The sequence below is a fragment of the Colossoma macropomum genome, unplaced genomic scaffold, assembly GCF_904425465.1.
Source record: "Colossoma macropomum unplaced genomic scaffold, Colossoma_macropomum, whole genome shotgun sequence".
Taxonomy (NCBI): Eukaryota; Metazoa; Chordata; class Actinopteri; order Characiformes; family Serrasalmidae; genus Colossoma; species Colossoma macropomum.
The window spans coordinates 27,754,548-27,777,859 of NW_023494791.1; the positions used below are offsets into that span (position 1 = coordinate 27,754,548).

The 23,312-nt window shown below is 39.7% G+C and overlaps 1 protein-coding gene across 4 annotated transcripts in view; it reads right to left on the reverse strand.

Moving 5' to 3' along the window:
- Nucleotides 1–23,312, reverse strand: part of ggps1 (geranylgeranyl diphosphate synthase 1) — a 68,385-nt gene that overhangs the window by 15,988 nt on the left and 29,085 nt on the right. For 3 of the 4 annotated variants that reach the window (XM_036574743.1, XM_036574745.1, XM_036574742.1), the window contains exon 3: nucleotides 16,404–16,474. The exons of the other annotated variant lie outside the window; for it this stretch is intronic. In XM_036574743.1, coding sequence (XP_036430636.1) covers nucleotides 16,404–16,474 — 71 coding nt within the window. The remainder of the gene's footprint in view (nucleotides 1–16,403; nucleotides 16,475–23,312) is intronic. 4 annotated transcript variants of the gene reach the window in all.

Consider the following 23,312-nt stretch of genomic DNA (forward strand, 5'->3'; position numbering starts at 1 on the left):
ACTGTGCTGGGGAGCTCACAGATGTCTTTACAGATATCTTTAACATCTCGCTGAGTCAGGCTGTTGTCCCGACATGCCTGAAAGCCACCACCATCATCCCTGTCCCGAAGAAAGCGTCACCCTCCTGTTTCAGTGACTACCGTCCAGTTGCACTCACTCCCATCCTCATGAAGTGCTTCGAACGGCTGGTCATGCAACACATCAAGTCTGTCCTTCCCCCCTCCCTGGACCCCTTCCAGTTTGCATATCGGCCTAATCGTTCTGTTGATGATGCCATCTCCACTGCCCTCCATTCGGCCCTCACACATTTGGACAAAAAAGACTCTTATGTCAGAATGCTATTCATAGATCTCAGCTCCGCATTTAACACCATCATCCCCAGCAGCTCATTCTCAAACTGGACAGGCTGGGGCTGAACACTTCACTGTGCAACTGGCTGTTAGACTTCCTGACTGGGAGACCACAGGCAGTACGGGCCGGCAACAACACATCCCGCACCATCACACTGAACACGGGGGCCCCCCAAGGATGTGTACTGAGCCCCCTCCTATTCACTCTGATGTCCCACGACTGCACACCATCACACAGCTCCAACCTCTTCATCAAGTTCGCGGACGACACGACTGTGGTGGGTCTCATCAGCAACAACGATGAGACAAACTACAGGAGCGAGGTGAGCCGCCTGGACTTGTGGTGTAGACACAACAATCTCCATCTGAACATTGAGAAGACGAAGGAGATCGTTGTGGACTTCAGGAGAACGTGCACCCAGCATGCTCCTCTGACAATCAACGGTGCTGCTGTGGAGAGGGTGAACAGCACTAAGTTCTTGGGTGTGCACATCACAGAGGACCTCTCCTGGGCCAACAACACAGCATCACTGGCCAGAAGGGCTCATCAGCGACTCTACTTCCTCCGCAAACTGAGAAGAGCCAGAGCCCCAGCCCCCATCTTGTGCACCTTCTACAGAGGTACCATCGGGAGTATCCTGACCAGCTGCATCACCTTGTGGTATGGTGCCTGCACCGTGTCCTGCCGCAAGACACTCCAGCGCATCGTGACAGCAGCTGAGAAGATCGTTGGCACCTCCCTCCCCTCCCTCCAAGAGATATACAGCTCACGTCTCTACAGCTCACAGCTCTTAATCTGTTGTGCCTCATGTCACTTCGTGTTAATTTTCAAGATCTATATTTATATATATACATATATATTTATTATTCAAATTTTATTTTATATATATATATATATATATATATATATATATATATATATATATATATATATATATATATATTTTAATTTGTGCTTATTTTTACGATTTGTGTTTAGTGTTTATTTAGTGTCTATTTAAATTCACACTTTTCCTGTTTACTTTCTATTTAATGTTATTGCTACACCATGGGGTCTGAGAGTAATGCAATTTCAATACTCTGTATGTCCTGTACATATTGTAGTATTGACAATAAAGCTGACTTGACTTGACTTGACTTGAATCTATGGACCCAACCTGCCTTGTGTCAACGGTACAGGATAATGGAGGTGGTATAATGGTGCGTGCTCTGTACCTAGTTTATGTTACATAGCACCTCCAGCCTTTGTCTATCCCTTGCAAGGGCAAAGCAGGAAATAATCTAATACTCCAGCAGCCACGCTTTGCTGTCTAAAGTTAATCTGCTATACCTGTGTTTGTTTGAAAGTGTTTAAAATATCATACTGACCCAAGATTAATATTTAAGTATTTGTGGTTCAAGTTCACTTTAGCACTTTGTGTTATTTGTGTTGAAAAGTGCTATGTAGCCTTGTTTCTTTAGCTTCGTATTGTTAGCCTAGCCTCTACTCTTTGTTCCCACGTGTGTTAAATCATGTCAAGAGAGCTTAAAGCCATTTATATACAAGATTTGTGTCAATGCAGTTTGCATAGCTTTAAAATGCTTAATAGAGTAAATGTTAAGCTGATAGTTTGTAAGTTTAATAATCAGTGGAGCACTGTATTCAGTAGCCTTCTCTAGTCACCCTGTACTGTTGTATATTACTGAGCATGCTACAGCTCTAATAGCATTACTCACGCTGTATATGCTGTATAATTATTCTTATTTGTGTATATATGTACACAATTCTTGCTGCTGTTTTACACACAAGGAGAACAGTATAGTGTGAGAATGATTTCTTGACACACCGCAGCCCGTTTATACCAGTCATCTTCGCTTGAATGCCACAGCCTATTTGACTTGCTGAAAAGCATCTCTTTTTTTTGCCACAATTTACCCATGTTCTAAAACTACCTCTGACCTGATAATTCACAGTGCCAGATCTAATTATTTTAATTGGCAACTAATTCACTTAATTGGCAATAGGTCAGTAACATGATTGGGTACAAAAAGAGCATAGAAGGGGAGTCTTTCAGAAGTAAAGACAGGGAGGGTTTCACCACTGTGAAATAAAGCATGGACAAACAATTAAGGAGTACGTTTCTCAATGTAAAATAGCAAAGAACTTGGGGGTTTCACTGTCTATGGTACATAACAGCCTTAAAAGATTCAGAGAATCCGGAAAAATGTCTGTATGCAAGGACAAGCCACAAAAATAATACTAGATGGCCGTAATCTTGTGGCCCTCAAGCGTCACTGCATTAAAAACAGACAAAATTCTGTATCACTGATACAGAATATCTGTATCACATTCTGATTACTGCAAGGGCTCAGGAACACTTCTAAAAAACACACTTCTGTGAACACAGCAAGTTAAAACTCAACCATGCAAAGAAGAAGCCATATTTAAACAGGATCCAGAAACACTGTTGCTTTCTTTGGGACCGAGCTCATTTAGGATGGATTAAGGCAGAGGTGTCTTATCTTATCCACAAAGGAATGGAATCAGGTATTCTCCAGCTCGTTTGGAAAGAAAACTTGCAGCCACACCGGCCTTTTGTGGATAAGATTAGACACCTCTGCCTTAAAGATTGGACACCCCAAATTAAGGCAAAGTGGAAAAATGTCCTGTGGACCACTGAATCAAAATCTGAAAATCATTTTGGAAACACCACATCCTCCTAAAGAGGAGAGGGACCATGTGGCTTGTCATCAAGCACACATTTCAAAAACCAGCATCTGTGATGAAATGGGGCTGCACTAGTGCACATGGCATGGGTGGCATGCAGATTAATGAACGATATATACAGGTTTTGAAGCAACATATGCCACCATCCAGATGATGTCTTTTTCATGGAAGGCCTTGCTTATTTCAGTAAGACAATGCCAAACCACATTCTGCACGTATTATAACAGCATGGCTGCATAGCAAAGTAGTCTGGGTTTGGCGCATTATGAAATAAAAATATGACAAAGGAGACCCTGAACAGCTGAGCAGCACAAATCCTATATCAAGCAAGAAAGTGAAAACATTCCACTCTTAAAACTGCAGCAATCGGTCTCCTCAGTTCCCAAATGCTTATAGAGTATTGTTTAAAGAAGAGGTGATGCAACACCGTAGTAAACACTCTGGTAACAATTGCTGGCATCAAATTCAAAATGAACATTATTTATTTAAAAAACAATAAAATTTCTTGGTTTCAACATTTGAGATGTTGTCTTTGTAACAACTGTCAATTACATACAGAGATTAATTGATTTTTACATTTTGCACAGCATCCCAACTCTTTTGGAAATGGGGTTGTACAATGGGAGATTTACAGCATGGATGTGCACCTGAAAAATCTGCAGCAATTGCATGATGCAATCATGTCAACATGGACCAGAATCTCAAAGAAATGTTTGCAATATCTTGTGGAATCTATGCCACAAAGAATTAAGGCTGTTTTGAGAGCAAAGAGCGGCCCTACTATGTTTTCGTATGGTGTTCCTAATAAAGTGCTTGGTGAAAGTATGTAAATCACATAATCACTTAGCCATAAAGGCTGAGTAGGCAACCTGGTACTGTATCATATTTTAACTGAATTCAGTTAAGGGTCTCTAAATATCGTGGGTCTATCATAATCAGGGGTACTACTGACACACTACTTCATATTTTTGCAAAAATAAAACAAGGATGTTGTGTGTAGTGTAGGAGTGAGGTACTGCAAATTATTTAATCAAGCTGCCCACAACCCAGGATCAAGTCTGACTGCACCCAGGCATCTACTATAACCTGCCATCAAAAGAGAGAAAATCATCATCGTCATACTGAAGCATACTTCTGGCTGCCAACTTGCCTAAAAACAGAACCTCTCTGTTATTTGCAAGCTGATCCAGGCTGCGATTATCTGCTGGCTGAGGTTTGACTGCTTTTTGCAAATTACTTAATTTATGCTGATATTGGTGTTATATAAATAAGCTTTATTGTTGGGCTATTATTAGATATGTTGTGGGTTTTTAAATGACAAAGATCACAGTTTTAAGACAAATTAAATACTTGTTTATTGTTAAATGCAGAACATACAAGGGCAACAAGGTGCAATAAGAATGTAAGCCTTTTCTGCCTTGTGAAAAAAAGCATTAAGCCTAGCCTATAGCCTATGCTAGATACACACACACACACACACACACACACCACACACACACACACACACACACACTTTCTAAAACCGCTTATCCTTCTGGGTAGCGAGGGGTGCTGGAGCCTATCCTAGCAGTCACTGGGCAGAAGGCAGGATACTCCCTGGACAGGTTGCCTGTCCATCACAGGGCAGACATACACTATATCGCCAATAGTATTCCCTCGTCTGCCTTCACACGCATATGAACTTGAGTGACATCCCATTCTTAATTCTGTGGAATATTTAGTAGCGAGGAAATTTCTCGACTAGACTTGCTGCACAGTTGGCATCCTATCACAGTACCACACTGGAATTCACTGAGCAACCCATTCTTTCACAAATGTTTGTAGAAGCAGTCTGCATGCCTAGGTGCTTGGTTTTATACACCTGTGGCCATGGAAGTGATTGGAACACCTGAATTCAATGATTTGGATGGGTCAGTGAATACTTTTGGCAATATAGTGTATACATCCATTCACACATTCACACCTAGGGGCAATTTGGCGTGTCCTACTGGCTTGACTGCATGTCTTTGAACTGTGGGAGGAAACTGGAGCACCCAGAGGAAACCCACGCAGACACATGCAAACTCCACACAGAAAGGACCCTGGCTCTTTCTGTGGGAACCGAACCCTGGCCCTTCTTGCTGTGAGGTGACCCACTGTGCCACCGTGCCACCCCACTAGATATACACTGTGAAAGGCTAGGCTAAATCTTTTAAGTGCAAATCTAAACGAGATATGGTAAAAAAAAAATAAATAAATAAATGAAAACGAAATCTTTTCTTTACCATGAAGAATAAAGTATATAAGATTTAGTCCTGTGTTTTAATGTCCTTGTTGTGCGCTAGGAAAACCAGCATGTTCACTGTATGTGGTTTCAGAGAGGACGTGAGTGGGGTAACAATGTTCCCAACGGCACTAAAAACATATACACGCTATATACGGTACTTCTGTAGATAGCGTGTAAGCTCGGCATCTGCTCAAGCTCTCCTAGGTATGAATGCGGAGGTGGTTGTCTGTGCATCACTGCTTGTGCAGAGGACTGTTCCTCTTCAACCGCTGACACACTGGCACCACTCCCTCCGTCCTTCCCCCGTGTCATCGATATAATTTCCTCTATATCTAGGGTCCAGCAGGCAAGCCTTTGCCAAAAGTTCTTGTAAGGCAGCCGGTTCCTACTTTACCTCGAGAACAGTGCACACATCTTATGCTTGGTGTTCGATGTCGAGGTGGTGTCCTCCTCTGATAGTTTCAGAACATCTCCAGTAAGGAGTTTCAGGACAGGTTTGATTGATGACACGGTAACATAGCTCTCGCCAGACAGCAGATCTGTAAACTCAGCCGCAGGTTTTAAGGCCACATTCACAGACTCAAGGACAGCGACGTCCTGCCAGCTCGGAATTTGATGCTGGTGTCGCCAGTCACCAAACAGAAAATGGTAGACAGAGTGTTGGAGCAAATCGAGATGGATGACAGCCGGGATTTGCTCCAACACTCTGTCTACCATTTTCTCTTTGGTGCCCCATCTTGTAGCGCAATGCTGCACAGAATATTGGCCATTAAATTATCCATCTATTTAGTATATAGCCTATAAAAAAAACAACAACTAATATTGTAACTTTAGTTACTTGCCATTGTGTTTGTCACTGCCAAATGTAAAAGGTGACCAAAACAGTTCAGCCACGGCCAGTTCAGCTTGGTCACTGCTGCTACGATGTTTGTCCCGTTGTCCGTTGTGATACAAGCCACCTTCTTTGTGTCCAGGGACCACTCATCAAATGCATGGCGGAGAGCTCCCGAAATATTGTCAAATATGTGGTCCTGGGGTATAAACACTGTTTTGTGACAATGTGATTAAAGAGCCCAGTCCGTTGTCAGAAAATGCACCATAAGACTCAAGGAGTACGGAGTCATACTGACACTTGACCACATATCAGTTGTGGCAGAGAAGTAGTCGCCATTCTCAAGCTCTGACGCTTTGACCAGTGCCTTTACAGTGTTGTAAATTTTTGGGACAGCAGTCTCTGAGAAGTAGGTCTTGCCGTGTAACTCGTACTGCTTGTCAAATTTTTGAAGCATTGACTTGAATGCAGACTTCTCAGCCGTGCTAAATGGAACCATCTCCTCAACCAGATACTGTGTAACAGGGACTGTAAGGCATACTTTCACGGCTGTATTTGGCAACAGGATTCAGCCACTCCTAGCTATCGGCTGGAAACGGCCTGAGCTGTCCCTTTTGAGGCTGCTCCACAACTTGGTGCTGATGAAGGCAGTTGCACTTCGACAGCTGGATGATAGGTAGCAAGGTGAGACCTCAAATTCGATGCATTTCCCTATTTCACAGCGACTTTTCTGGCATAAACTTTGCATATAGCCTCGTCTAAATTGGCTGGCTCTCCCTTTTCATTTGGTTGAGAGCCAAAATGCTCCCAAATTGGAAAAGTTACATTTGATTTGGTGACCAGAGCAGCTGCCATTGTTTCCATCTTACAAAAAAAAAAAAAAAAAAACAAAGACTGACAGCTGCACTGGAAGCAAACAGACGGTTGGCGGGGAAAAAAAATACACTCTTAATTCTTGTTTTCATTATGATTTTTCAAACATGCATTACACATGCACTGCAGTGTAAAACAAACAGGGCATCGCCTCATGAAAAAAAAAAACGTGAACATTGCAGTTTTGCCGGTTGCCAATAGTGCAGTATTGCAATATTGCGGTTATCATGATTCCTGTTTATATCTAGTATTGCAAAATGGAAGCTGTTATGATGAACGCCTGGCTTTATTTCACATGCCAAATACAGATGTAAATGAACATGTCTGGAGTGGGTTTTTAGAGCTGATTTAAGTCAAACCCTAAGCACACTGACAATTTAACACGTTAAAGCAAACCTGAAATTAGACCCATGAGATTAGATCCAAGGTGTAGGGAGGACACTTCGGTATTTGCTACTTGGTAGGTGAACATAAGTTTACAGGCACAGTCTCTTTCTCTATCACACTCACACGCACACACACACACACACACACACACAATTCAGCATTCATACAATGAAAATAATGTTACTGAATTATTGAAAGTTTTAAATATGTTCTGATATAGAACCTTTACACTATCTGGAGATTTTTCAAACTTTAAAAAGGTTCTTCACTCTCACTCATCTCATTTACAAAAACTGTTCTTTAAAGGACTATGCACTGAAGGGTTTTTCTCTGGTTCTTCTATTTTTCTATGTCATCACTTCAAAGAACCTTTTATAGCACCTTTATTTTTAAGATGTGTATATTACTGAGATATCATAATAAATTTAACAAATAAATAATTGAACCATGGATGGAGGTCATGACTAGGGCTGCTCCAATACTGATACAGTATTTGTATCAACGACAAAACTGCCATTGAAATACAGAATACAGTATCGTTATCAGCAATGAAGAACACAGTAACCATGAAAGGCCTGGTGCCTCCATCAAGACAAGAAATCTGCAGCTCAGCAATTGCTACTTTTAACATAAATGACTGTAATACTTACTGAACTCTAGCAAAGTCTGACGCTCGTAGATGTAAGCATACACACACAGGATGCATGTATGAGACAAATTATTTGAGAAATTCAGGAGTGAAACATTTAGCATCATTTTTGCCAAACCAGAGAAGCTGCATGCTACATGCATGCCCCATGCATCCCCCACAGGCTTATCTGTATATTGTTCAGATCTGTTTTTTATTTTGCATAACAAAATATTTTACGTTTGCTTCAGTTGTTAAATATGGTTCTTATTAAGCAACTTACATATATACACACAGTACTGTGCAAAAGTCTCAGGCACCTGAGAAAAGTTAAAAAGCTGTTTATCTGGGCAGGAATCCATTCAGTGAAAAAACACTATAAATACAAATAACAGTAACACAATTAATTGTGGTTTTGCTTTTTTCAATGTGTTCAAGCATTTCCAAACCTCTCTTAATGGCTGCACAGTATTATTTATGGCGATCATCCTGTACCTGGCTTGGCTACTCAACAGTTCATTATAATTCATAATCAAGGCTGCTGGTGATCCAAGGATGCGCACTAGGAGCACTTTGTTCCAAATATGCAACCAAACTTTGTTCTTCTAACTAGCTCATATCAACAATTTTTTTTCCAGAATAAGAATGTATTGTTAGTTTTTACTATATAAACTACATATATATATTGGCTGAGCAGTTATAACATCCACGATATACCACGGCTATGACTGCCTCACGGCAACTGAACTCTGCATTACTGTGAAAAACCCTTCTACTGTTAATGGATTAATCTTTGACTCTAATGCTGATCGCACGGAGCACCGAGTGTAATGAAGAAGTAAGAACTCGTTTTTGTTGAAACAGAGGGGCTGAAAACGTATTTTCTTAAGCAGAACTCGGCAGGTCAGCTAGCCAACAAGCTAAAGGATAACAAACATGCTAAACAACTCCAACATTAATATCACAGACTTGAATCAAAGTACTCACAATATGATTCACTGAAAAATGGCAATATAAAAGTCTAAAGAATGTCACCTGAATGGCGTACACACCTCATTGTCCGTGTTTCAGTCAAGCAGCATCAAACCCAGGCTGAATCCCAAATGACTCCATACTCCCTTGCTAAATAGTGTGCTATGTAACATTATGTTTAGAAATCCTAGCTTATGCTGCAAATAGTGCACTGCTTGTCGAGTATGAATGTGGATACACCCCAAATGACCAATTTTGTGATATTTTGCATTGTTGGGGTGCAGGAATCAGTATTTAAATTCCTACGTAAAGCACTACGTAGGGAGCAGGGAGCCGTTTAAGATTCAGCCCCAGCGTGAGCAAAAGTGGCGTCGTCAGACTGGCAGAAGAAGATTCATAGTGGTAATTTTGTGACCAAAAAGTACTTAATAACTGAATGTTTTTGTATTAAACACTTATGTTACATAAGTTTACTGTTATACAGAAAAGAGTTTTTGAAAAAGTAATGAAATGTTTTCAATATACAGTGATTGGTGACCAATCGTTCTTCTCCTCATTCAGTGGTCGATGGTTGCCTAGCAAAGATACTGTACTCCGCTTCGCGTCATGCCAAAGAACACCTTTCCCCGTGATAAAATCGCAGTAACCCATGGCCTCTCGTGGCTTTTTGCTGTAATTTACATATATACAGACGCAAATATAGGGGTGAGGGGAAAAATTGATTCTCAGATGTATCGTGATGTGGACGTGGATGATTCTGAATCGATTCACAAAATGTCAAAAATAGATTTTCTAAATTTTATTGATAACGCAATGTTCACGGAACGAAAAGGTGGAACTTTGCAAAGTGCGGAAGTGCAGCGCCCGGACAGTCTGTGGCAGCACACATTAAAAGCTAGTGCAGGTGTTGGCAACCCAAACGTTAATAAGAGTTATTTTGTCTTTTCAGCAAAAATCACCTTGGGAGCCACAACATTTTGAGTCCATTTTACCATCTTGGCTGTACATGTGTCTTAGTAGGCTAAAAATGTAATACAAACAAAAACGCAGACTTACTTTGCTCTACTTTAAGCTTTAGCTCAGCTGTAGCCGCTTTTCTTGCATCACCAGCTGGAAACTTTTCCACAAAAGTAGAACAGTTTCTTGTAAAATGTCTCTCAAATGTTCTACTTTTTACAAGGCTGAAGTCGCTTCTCATTCACCAGCTTCTTGTTCAAATTTTCCCTTTCCACCTTAAATGGTGCCTGAGACGCCAGAATGTTACTGCTGCACCATTTGAGGTGGAACGGGACAATTCGAATGAGAAACTGACACGTTTCTCATTGCAGATTAAATGTATCAGGAAACCAGCTGGAGTGATTATAAATGCAAATAAGTCTATTCGTCTCCAAATTATGGATGTTCGTCTTAAATCTTTCTCTTTGCCTTTTCGTTAGCTACTAGCTAGGTGAACTAGCAGTTAAAGCCTACAATAATTCCAGCGTTTAAGATCATTTATTGTTGAAACTGTGTTTGAACGATCAGCAGAGCTTTATTTTACTGCAAATGAAGATTTTTATTTTTACCCAGAAATCTAACTCTGATGTGGAGCCATTTCCAGGCCAGTGAAAGAGCCACAGGTTCTGAGCTAGCCACACCCCTGAGCTAGCGTATGGAAGCACTTTAGCTTCTGTGGAGCATATTACATGTTTCCGCCCAGTTGTAGTTGCTGCCAACCAGGAGACCATCGATCAAGCGATGTCAAAGCTTCCACCCGACTCCGAAAGGATGAAGCAAACTACAAACTCTATCGTAACTTTTATTGCCAAAGATCTTCATCCGTACTCCCAAATGTAGCCAAATCAGCCAAAATAAAAATAAGAGATGCAACTTTTTCTCTTCTGTTAACAACAATGCAACCTTTAGTATCACCCAATACCTATGATATATTTTTCTTTAAAAACTACTAAGTCTTTAAGAGGCATTTTTAATTGAAGCACCTCCACTTAAGATGAGCATCTAAAAGCAGGCCAAAATGCGCAAACTACTGTGCTACTACTCCACAGAAAGATACAGGTAACATCGCCTCACACAGTTTGAGTACGTCATATTAGATTAGTAAGCAACAATCATTTATAAAGTGCATTTTACACAACTGTTGATCCAAAGTGCTGTACAACAATGAAAAAAAGGACACACAATAATAAGGTAATCAAAAGCACAAAAAGGCAGTCACAATACACCAAACATACAACTATACTTCATTTGACTGATCAGGTCATCAGTTTTCAAATGGTAATACATGAAAGTATGTTTTGGGTCTTGTTTTAAAATTTGCTACAGAAGAATGATCTCCTTAAGTAGACTGTTCAATAGCCTTGGAGCAGCAACTGCAAAAGCTTAGTCTTCCTTTAACTTTAGCCTAGCACGAGGAAAAGTCAGAAGCTGCTGAGAAGACCTAATGGATCTAGGAGCAGAGTATGTACAAGTCCAATATAAAATTTATCTTGGTGTAATGCAGCTAAGATTGGAGATATGCTCCCTCTTTTTCACAGCACTGAGTACTTGAGTAGCAGCAATTTGCACCAGCTGCAGCTGTTACGAGGATGATAGGCTTACACTAATACAACAAAGTACAATAATCCTACAGTGATGTAGGGGTGGGTAGTATCCACTTGTTTCATACCATCAAAACTTCTCCAAATATAATTGCTGAATATAGTATACAAGGGTGTAAAAGCGTCCTAATTGACAAAAGCTTTTATGTCGCTTTAATGCCATCTTGTCATGTTACTTCAAAATCAAAAATAATCAAAACTTTAGTTCACTGACATGGTCACCAAATAAGTGAACAGTTCTGTTCACCATAGAACATTTTAGATTCTGGCTAACCAAAGCAGCAACACACGATATTTAACATTACTGTCCTGACTCACAACTCAACATGTAAAAATTACAAACAAAAAGTTTTATGCAGTGAAGTTGACTATTTGCTGTGAAATTTCAAGCTAATGGCGAGGCTAATGATGCAGTACATTCACTTAAGACAAAACCATAAATGATCAGGGTAAACAAAATAACGTCAAAATTAAATGTTCTAAACATTACAGATGAGTTAAACTGGCATTAACCCACCTTCCCATAAAAAATTAATCCCATCCGAATAGTGCTTAAGGCTACTTAAGGTTACTAGGTTTAACCTCCGTAACGTTGTGTCCTGTGAAGGTTTTAATTATCATTTTTTGCTGGCATTTTGCTGAAATGATATAATAAAACAATTTACATTAACATTAACACTGAGAAAGTTCTAGCGTCACATAACTGAGACAAGACTAATGTTAAAGTTAGACAGTGTGGCAGCATCCCAAAAGACACACTTTGGAACTTTACATATTGCACTACTGAAAGCACTTCTAATGGTGGTGCCTTATTTTTTATATACTATTAAGTGTTGCAGTATGCAGTTTGGGACGCGGCCAGAGGCTAACATTACCTAATGTTTAATGTGTTTTTTTGATCACTTGAGCGTAGTTAACATTAGCAAATCCTCCTAGTACCCTAACAGGAATTTATACACAAAGTGTCTTCATATCTATAATAAGATGTCATTGCTATTCGCTGTGCTCTCATTACTGACCTCAATTCAAAGCTGGTGAAACAAGTATAGATTAGGGCTGGGCAATATGTATCTATTGCATGTAATGTATTGTAATGTGTACACATAGATACCGGATATTTCTCCATACCTTAATACCCTCCCGACATTTCACTGGGGTACATGGCATGATTACACAACATGCTGAGCTGCTGGTGATGGAAGTCACTTAAGTCACTTTTTGCCATCTTGTCTAGCGTTATTTCAAAATAAAAAAAAAAAAAGTAGCTCTCTTTACACAGTTACCAAATAAGTCTCACACAGTGCACGATTTTCAAGCCATCATTCAATAAATGTCAGAGAGAGCAACTAATAAATGTTAAACAGTGCTGCTAGAGAGGAGCTGGTTAACTTTGCTATGATAGTCATGATATCCAAAATTGTTATATTGCCCCCAAATTAACTGAGCTTTGGTTAGGCTCAATAAAGTTTGCTTTTTATGATGCTGAAGTTGGCTTCCCATTCACCACCTTCTTGTTCAAATTTTCCTGTTCCACCTTAAATGGTGCAGCAGTTCTACACTCTGAAGCCTGAGACACCAATTAAGCTGGAACAGTAAAATTCAAAGAAGCTGATTCCAGCTTTGTTTGTTTTCTTTTCTCTACTGCTGCAATTATGTCATGTTATCTTTGTGAGGATTCTTAAATAACCATACATAACAAACGGTAAATTTGTTAAATCTTTGCTTATGTTGTGTATTTCTGAAAAAAAAAATTGGCAGATGTATCAGTACATTGGATTTATGTATCCTCATATATCGAAATCAGAAACTGACTTAAAAATCCTATATCAGTCGGGCTCTTAGTTTTTCTGAGGGTATTCCTGGCTACCATTTTTTCCTCTCTTTCCATAAGTGAGACAACACTAATTAGTGAGCCCCTCTAAATACAAATGGGTGAAATATGTGCATGTCTGTTTAGGTATGTAACAGATATTTAATGTCACGGTTTTGAAATACTGGCATCAATTTTAAATACTGTGGTATACACTGTTACTGTCATACTGCCCAACCAGACCATAATTAGAGAAAAACATCAACTCCAAGTATCACTTTTTCTAAATCACAAAAATATATTTTTTTTAAGTGTACGAATATTCCTGAATATTCCCGACACTGCTGAAATCTGTTTATCAAATTTGAACTCTGAGTGAAAGATCATTCTTAGATTCTTTGCACAAGATTTCGCCAAAGGATAGATTTGTTACAGGACTTAATCAGATTCATTCATTTTTTTCCCCTCCAATACCTGATCCGGTATATTTTTTATGATATCAGCCCAAAATATGATACTGCTATCTTGGATTTTGAGAGGCCAACAAAATGAATGAAACCAAAATCCAAAGTCATTCGCACACAGTCTGACTGTCCAAAGTGAGACACTAAATGGTAAATCATTACATCATGCATGTATTAAAGCTCTTTGGCCCCTCCAGCTGTGTTCTGCCACCCTCTCTCTAGTAACACTAGCCTTCTCCATAAACCATCCAACTCCATTTTGGAGGGCAGATGTCTGCAAATGGCTCAAGAAGTGATGGCTGAGCGCCAAAGTGTATTTGCATTGATTTTTCTCTCTGAGATGTAAGAATAGACAGAAGGGATGGGGAAACAAAAAGATGATGAAAATGAGATAAACATAGACATATAAGGGCCAAAAGGGTTTGCGTTTACCTATAAATTTGCCTGCTTTATCTGTGGACCTCAAGCACTGCACTTTTGCTCTACTGTACTATTTTCCATTACACATAAGATGCTTTAAATGCTTGTCATAGTGCTTGATTCCACTGAGAGGAAATCCAAAAAGGTACTCTGTGTGGAAATACAACTTAAATGCAAGTGCACCAGGTACCAAAACTGTCTGTAAAATGAGTGTATGCTAATTTCACTGACAGTTTTATTGTTCATCAGTTCCATCTTTGGTGTATCTGGACAAACTTCCATCCAGTAGAACTGTAAGTAAATTTGAGTGTAATATTTAAATAACCTGAAAAATGCTTGTTAAATAATCTAAATTATAATTAATATCATCAATAATACCAGTTATAAAAATAAAAAAGACAATAACAATGATAATACTTAAAATTACACCCACAGCAATCCTTGTACTAAAGTTAACCTTTTCAACTCAATGGGGCCACCGGTGGTTCCAAAACGCACTTCCTCATATTCTTCATAACTTTCATATTTCATAAGCTACATTCAAAAGGTGGGTGTTATATGAAAGCTGTAACTGTCTTCTTTCCCGTCAAATAGATGGGTAATGTAATTTTAAACCCCTATAATGAAAGAAGCTGAACTTTTTTTTCTACTGAAAGTTGATCCATTTTTCCACAATTCTGGGCTATAAACTATAAACAGATGGTGTCTCTTCAGTGATATGCTCTGTGAAAATTATTTTTATAAAAAATACAAAGAACGTCTAAGATTTTTGGCTTTCAGCAGTAAATTGTAAGCATATAGCAATATGTGTATGATCATAAAACACATTTTCTGTTAATTTAAATAAATAAAATAAAAATTTACATTTATTTCATGCAGTCACTGAATAATTTACCTTACGATTTGGTCATGTAAATTCAGATGGAAAAATCAAAATATACCCTGGTGAATAAGAGGTTAACGTACTTCTTACAAGAACATTGGTATAACCCAATGCTGCAATTATAGGTTCCATGAAAAGAAAAAGATAAAGTAAAAGCCTTCTCATATATTGCAATAACAGTTCAAGCAGCCAGTGCTTTAGGACAACATTCACATGACACACTTACATCATTCTCCCCTTAAATAAAGTTTAATAATTTTCTTTCCCCCCCAACATCAATAAACAATTAATTTTTTTAATAGGGCTGCAACTATTGAACATTCACATTTTTAAATATTGTATACAATATTATCTTGAAAATTTTAATATTTAATTTGTTGCTCAAAACTGATTAATACTGGTAATGAATAATTTCCCAACAGCTCTGGACAGCTAGCTAGCCAGCACTCTATTGTTTATTTTTAGCAATCAATGCGACTGAGCGCCTACTTGTGAGCCTAGCAAGCAATCCAGAATACGAAACTCATTTGGACTGCACCTGGAATTAAAACTCCAATAATGTTGCCTGGAGTTTTGAGAGTCTTGCAAGCTGTGCCAAACTGCAGTCTGCATTGACTCCAGTTTGCAGAGCTGCAGCTGTGTGCCACTGATGAGAAGCTATGGCTTGATAAACGTTTGTTTCTCCACAAAATTACCTGGGTTCATAAAAGTACTAAACCAATATTTGTTTGTTGTTTCTTTAATGACTTTAATGATGAATAAGCGCCAATGCCTTCAGAAGTCAATAGACATATTTATTTCCTAGAAAATGTCTAATACGCATTGAGGTAACCCAAACACCGTAACAAGGCAATCAAGGAACTGATCAGGAGAAATAAATTACTTTGGCCAATTACACAAATTCATACACAATCAAGGCTGCATTTCACACACTGAAATGAACTTGAACTCATGCGGTAGCAATTTGAGTGCACTTTAAGGCAGTGGTTCTCAAACCAGTCCTCAGGGCCCCACAGACGGTCCACATTTTATCTCCAACCCAAGTCACGTGGCACAGAGACAGAGCAAAAATATGAACCATCTGAACTGTCTTCATGTATCTGAATTCACTATTTGAAAGGGTGAACACTTTTGGGCATCTAGTGAATCAGGAATAATGATCTATTGGCGCGCCATTCATGTAAGTTCGTATTTTTCTGCAGAACAATGCTTACCTGAAGTTTATCCTCAGGTACATTAAGCCAATGGTTGAAAGCCTGGGACAGTTTAGTTCGTATTTGCTTTCCTGGTCGTGAAGAGAGAAAGAGAGAAAGAGAGAGAGAGAGAGCACATCAGTACATTTTTCAAATAATATTCATCATGACATACATGCCATTTCAGTTTGCCACTGCAGTTGCCCTTGATATTTTTATTTCACTTAAATAGTGTAAGTTGCACAACAGCTGATCTTTGTCTGTGTGAATAGGTTTGGGGACAGTTTGGTCTGTAGCAGACTCCAAAAAAATTAACTTGAAGACTAGAGGTTCTTTTTGAATTTGAAACTGTTTCATCACCTCTTCTTTTAACAACATTCTGTAAGCATTTGGGAACTGAGGAGACCAATTGCTATAGTTTTGAAAGTGAAATGCTTTCTTGTAATTGTTTGATACAGGATTTCAGCTGCTCAACAGTTCGGGATCTCCTTAGTCATTTTTTTCATTTCATAATGCACAAAATGTTTTCAGTGGTGACAGGACAAAGAGCACTCGGGCTCTTTTAATATGGAGCCATGCTGCTGTAATACTTTTTGGCTTTTGAACTGTACGCTGATAACAAGCCGAGTGGTCTTTATCCCAGAAGACACAGCATCCATGATTTCCAGAAAGAATTTCAAATGTTGATTCATCGGACCACAGGACACTTTCCCTCCCCTGTCCATTTTAAATGAGCTCAGGCCAAGAGAATGCTGCAGCATTCCTGGATCCTGTTTATACATGGTTTCTTCTTTGCGTTTTAGAGTTTTAACTTGCATTTGTGGATGCAGACGCAAACTGTTTTTACAGACGTGTTTTCAGAAGTGTTCCTGAGCCCATGCAGTGATTTCCACTAGAGAATGATGTCTATTTTTAAAGCAGTCGTAGAGAGTCTTTCAGAAGTAAAGATGAGGAGGGGTTCACCACTCTGTGAAAGACCATGGCCAGCAAATACTGGCCTAAGGGCCCAAAGATCATGGCCAGCAAATACTGGCTTTCAGCCTTGTCTCTTGCATACAGAGATTCCTTCAGATTCTCTGAATCTTTTAATGATATTATGTACCGTATATGACGAAAAACAAAAATTCTTTGCTATTTTACATTGAGAAATGTTATTCTTGAACTGTTGCACTATTTGCTCACGCAGTCTTTCACAGAATGATGAACTACTCCTTATCTTTACTTCTGAAAGACTCAGACTCTCTGAGATGCTCTTTTCATACCCAAACATGTTACTGACCTGTTGCCAATTAACCACCAGGTGTTTTTTTAGCATTACACAACTTTACCAAAATTTTGTTGCCCCTGTCCCATTTTTTCTGGAATGTGTAGTTGGCATTAGATCCAAAATGGGCATAAATTTTTCAAAAACCAATACATCATTCTGCTAGCATACATGCTAAAAACCGTTAGTATTAACTACATAGCTATCAAACATAATTCGTGCTGCCCTCTTAATATGTTACAGCACCAACTTTTTTTGTCCTAATTGGCCTTAATGAACATTTTTAGTGCCTTCTCTTATTTACATTTAATTGCCACATCCCAACACACTCAATTTAAATTTTGCATGTAATGGCATAATATGATTGTGAAATCTAACTACTGTTAATTATCTCAGTCAGCTAAAATAACTGCGATCAAAAAACTGCGATTAGCGATTATGTAATGATTATGTATATGACCGGCCTAGAAATCCCACTAGTGTTGGGTGTACTGCCTTTTGTTGCAGCTCCTTGTAATGTATGAACTCATTTCAGTTTAACGAACAGTTTACTTTTTTACATTAATTTGCTTCAATCATTTTGTTCTTTAAAAAACTTTTTGCATCTTCAGTTGCATTACAAGTTGAACTGAACTGAATTGATTGAAATTTACCAAATGTTTTAATGATATTGAACAGGTGTGTACTCAATGTTGTTGTATGCTGTTAATAATCCGCATAAACTGAACAAAAAGTGCATTTAAGGCTTTGTTCAGCTGGCGGAGCGTATTTTGCCCAAAATAAAACAATATCCTACAGCAGGATGTGGATTCCGCTGGCTAATGTCGTTCCGCCATGAACTGTGGGTTTTTCTGCCATAGATCCCCGCGGATCCAGTTGAAAAAGGTTCAACTTCAGCGATAAAGCTCCACTCCTCATTAGGTAACCAATCAAAAAAAGATTTGGGGCTGTACAGTATGACAGTTTTGCTTACATTTGCAATTTAAAAAAATTTCAGCTCAAAGATAAATATTTATCATCCTGTACATTATCACCAAGGTTTGGTAAAAACATTGAATACAGACGAGGAGTACACTCACATTGTGTTAAACGTCCTTTAGACAAAAAGCAGTATCTGCCCCACTGCTATAGTACTTGCTGTACTCTACTGCATTATTTAGTGCAGCCTTTTATACCAGGGCCAGAGCCAAAACTCAGAATGAAATGGCCAGGTTAGACCCAGTGAATTTCATGGAGAATTGAAAAAGTGGTTCATAACATTCATCTAAGTATGTTTTAGGGCTAAGTTACAACAATAACATAACTGCTTAGAATGTATTCATATATTTGGCTCAATATTATATTATTATTATTAATAATAATAATAAAAAAAAATTATTGGTAATAAATGTTATTATTATTATTATTAAGAAACAGAACACTGCACTCTACCTTCATCTTCTCTACCCGGTTCTCAATAATCCGGAAGATATGTGAATTAATTATCATTAACCAAAGTGAGATTCAAAAAAAAAATATATATAAAAACTCCACTTCTTTGCCTGATCAGGGCTTTGTGTGCAGGCTGCATGGTGACTGTAACCAAAGCAACATAAGCAACGGACAGCAGGCTTTTCCATTTTTAAAATTTCGTTTTTAATGTTTTATTTTCTAGCACAGGTCAGACTTTGATTCAGTGTAAGATATCAGATCACGGAGGACATTTCTTTCAACCGGCTATGACTACGAGCACCACAGTGAAGCTGAAGTTCATCAGCTCATACAAATTTTTTGTTCCACCTTAAATTGTGTAGCAGTTAGCAGGCAACTGCATAGGCACCAGAATGTAACACCATGTGGAACAGAAAATTCAAATAAGCAAATCTGAAACCATGTATTTTGTAACTAATGCTGCATTTACACTGCTCCGCCGTGTTGACTGATGTAAACGCATCCTCCTCCTTCAGTTGACCACATATGGGTTTTATGAGGGGGTTTCCTGCAAAATCCAACTGAAATGTAGTCCTACTAAATCGATATTTATGTAAGCAATGCTTCTATTTTTTTTAATAATCGTTGATAATTACCACTTAGTCAACATCAGTCATTCCAATTTATTATCATCGAACCAATTGTTTTACCGCTCAGATTTAAAATGTTGGACGTAAACAGTTGGGTTTAAATATATTAGCTGTTGCCACTGGTATTCCTTGTTGCAATGGAATGTTTGAAAAACGGAACCAGTGTTTCATATTTTGAGCTGCAGACACGAAGCACACAAACACCAGCTGCCTCCTGATTGGGAAGATGCATCTCATTGGCTTGATTCATTTGCATAAATTTCAGCTCTGCTCAACTTTTCAACGCGCCATCCCCCTCATGCTCTGTGAAATTTAAGCTAAAGTAACCAAGGCCATGTCCAGAACTGCACACTTCTATGCTTTACATACTACACTAATGAACGCATTTGTAATGGCAGTCTTCTATTTTTCTTTTTACATACCATTTAGTGCTGTAGTATGTGGTTTGGGATTGTGATGATGACTACGACCGAGTCACCATCACCAGACAAGTTCTGCGAGGCTACACCTCCTCACAGGAAAAGAGAACTGACAACGGACTTTGAGATGACGATGTATAAGGACGCGATTATTCGTTTAAATGTCTCCATGAAGAGAGTGTACATATCGGAGCGGGCGGCATAAACTTTCACTTTTAAAACACGTGAAATGACAAAACTCAAACATCTAACTCGGTACACAAAGAAACCTAAAGAAAACATAAAAGAGGACGATAAAGAAACCGTATACTTACCTTCAGGCCCTGGGGGAAGAAATTCAAAAGGGCACACGCGCGCTGAACACCGTCCTATGTGGGGGGAGCAGAAACCACCTGTTTTCCGCCAGGGGGGAGCAGTTTGGTTTTCCGCAGCTCTCAATACGAACTGGTAAACGCAAGCAAGGAGATCGTCACCGCTGGGTGGTACAGTCCGATCAAGTTTGGCAGGAAGAGGAATGCATAAAAGCTTAACTCAGAAAGAGGGGGAGCTTGCTCGAAGTTGGAAAGAGGTGGACTGAGCGGACCAAGTCTTCCTTAAGTGTCCTGCAGACAAACAGCAGCAGTTGTGAGAGGACAGAATCTATAGACTAAAGCCAGAAGTTATGGCTGTTAAGCCCTAAGTTGTGGGGATAAATAACTCGTATAAAGGCTGCATTGAGCCTCGTTTATTTTGTAAATATATTTCAGTTTTTGTTTTGTTTTTTTTTGCGTTTTACTCTCATCACTTGTAACTAGTGCACTTATTTGGTTCAGAGAACTAATAAAAGGCGTGGCTGTTAAACTGGAACTCCTAGTGTCCTGGCTTCCCTAGCACCTCCCCTTGGGTGCTATGACACACACAAAAAGTACTGGTGGCAGCGGTACTTACATCCAGTCCAGTAGGGAGCCTTAAAGACAAAGGATTTACAACCAACCGGACACCACAATGCCTCCGAGAAAACAAGTTCCAACTACAACAGAAAGACAAAGAGAGGAACAGCAAGAAGAGAACCCAACTGACACTACAACACTACCAGTAACAGATGCGATGGAGAATACAGCTCACATCACCAACCTGCTACAGAACATCATGGCAACACAACAAGCTAGCCAGGAGCGGTTCAAGCGTGAATTTCAGCGGCAAGAGCACCGATGGCGCACACTCCAGCACCAGTTCGGGCAACTACAGCAAGAAGTTCAGCAGGAGTGGTGAGAGAGGCAGTTGCTGGGAGGTGCACCTGAAACAGCCCCAGCCACGGCGACGGGAGCACACATCCTCCATCGGATAAGGGCAGCAGAAGATACACAGCCACGTGTAAGCGAGGCTGAGTCAACCCCCACTACAGCCCAGTCATTACAGCCAATGTATACAGGTTGGAAAGGACCCAAGATGGCACCACTTCAAGAGGAAGATGACATTGAACATTATTTGACGACTTTTGAAAGACCTGCACATGCATGCAGATGGCCAACTGAGAACTGGGCCTTACATTTGATCCCTCTCCTGAGTAGCAAAGCCCGTGCAGCCTATGTGGCAATGGACTTCGAGCACACCAGTGACTACAAAAAAGTCAAGGAAGCAATTCTTCGTAAGTATGAAATCAATAAAGAGACTTATAGACTGAGATTTCGAGCCAGCACTGTTCTTAAAGGTGAAGCTCCAAAAGAATTGCAAGCAAGACTCAAAGACTTGTACGAGAAACGGATGCCAAAACAGAAGACCAAAGAGGAAATTGGTGACACCATTGTCCTGGAGCAGTTCCTCGATGTCCTCAACCCGGAGCTTCGCACCTGGATTCAAGAACACAACCCCGCCTCGTCAATCCAAGCTGCTGAGCTAGCGGACACTTTCATCATCAAGTCGGGGTGATGATCTGGGCCCGAGCCCCAGTATTATGAACATTAGCCCTGGTGAGCCTCAGCTACAGGATAACACAAAACAACGCATGAACAGTAGCATGAATCAGTCCAAAAGTAAACCAGTAATAAGACGTTTTGGGTGTGGTCAGGAAGGACATAAAGTGAGTGAATGTACAGTGCAGGGAGCTAAAAATACCCATCTGTGCTATATGCCTAGGCCACCCAACAAACCCATAGAACACAGCTTCAACACCGATACAGTAATCCCGGTCAAAATAGAAAACAAAGTGTATAAAGCACTAGTTGATTCAGGCTCCAGTCAAACACTAGTAGCAGCAGATTGTATTGATGAAGCAAGTTTGCCAAGAACAGGGAGTACACGGATAAGGTGTATACATGGAGATGAGCAAGAATACCCTACAGTAGACTTGCACATTGAGAATGAGGGTCAGAATTACCTTCTAGCTGTAGGCCTGAATCCCCATACCCTGCCTGAAGCCCCATACCCTGTTATTTTAGGCAGAGATGTACCTGTGCCAGTAGATTTGCTCCAAAGACAGGGAGAGGTCAGGAGTGTTATGGCTACAACTAGGTTGCAAGCTAAGAGACAGGAACAGTCTGATAACCCACTAGACACACTTCCTTTTGCTCAAGCCCCAAAAGAGAAGAAATCCAGAAGGTTAAGGAGACAGGAAAAAGTGAAGGGCACTGTGATTAAAGAACAGCTCCAAAAACCAGACAGCACTTTTCCAGACCCAATTCCCAGCAACATAACAGAATTACAAAGACAAGATAAGACACTTCAACCACTTTTTGAAAAAGCCCACAAAGAACCTAAAACAAGTAAAGCTATTGACAAAGAATATTTCTTTGTAAGAGATGGTAAACTGTATAGATGCTCTAATAACTGTGAACAGCTAGTAGTACCAAAAACTTTAAGACCTACAGTACAACAATTGGGACACACCACCCCATGGGCAGGGCATGCAGGTCAGCAGAAAACTCTTGCAAGGGTAGCCAGCATTTTTTATTGGCCGAGGCAGTATCTTGATATAATTGAATACTGTAAGTCGTGTCCAGAATGCCACATGACAGCACCTGTAAAGAAGGGAGACAGAGCACCTTTGGTTAGCCTTCCCATCATAGAAGTACCTTTTACGAGGATAGCTATGGACATAGTAGGTCCATTAGAAAGGAGCAGAACAGGCAACCGTTACATCCTAGTCATCAGTGATTATGCTACTAGGTATCCAGAGGCATTCCCTTTATGAAAAATCAAAACAAGGCAG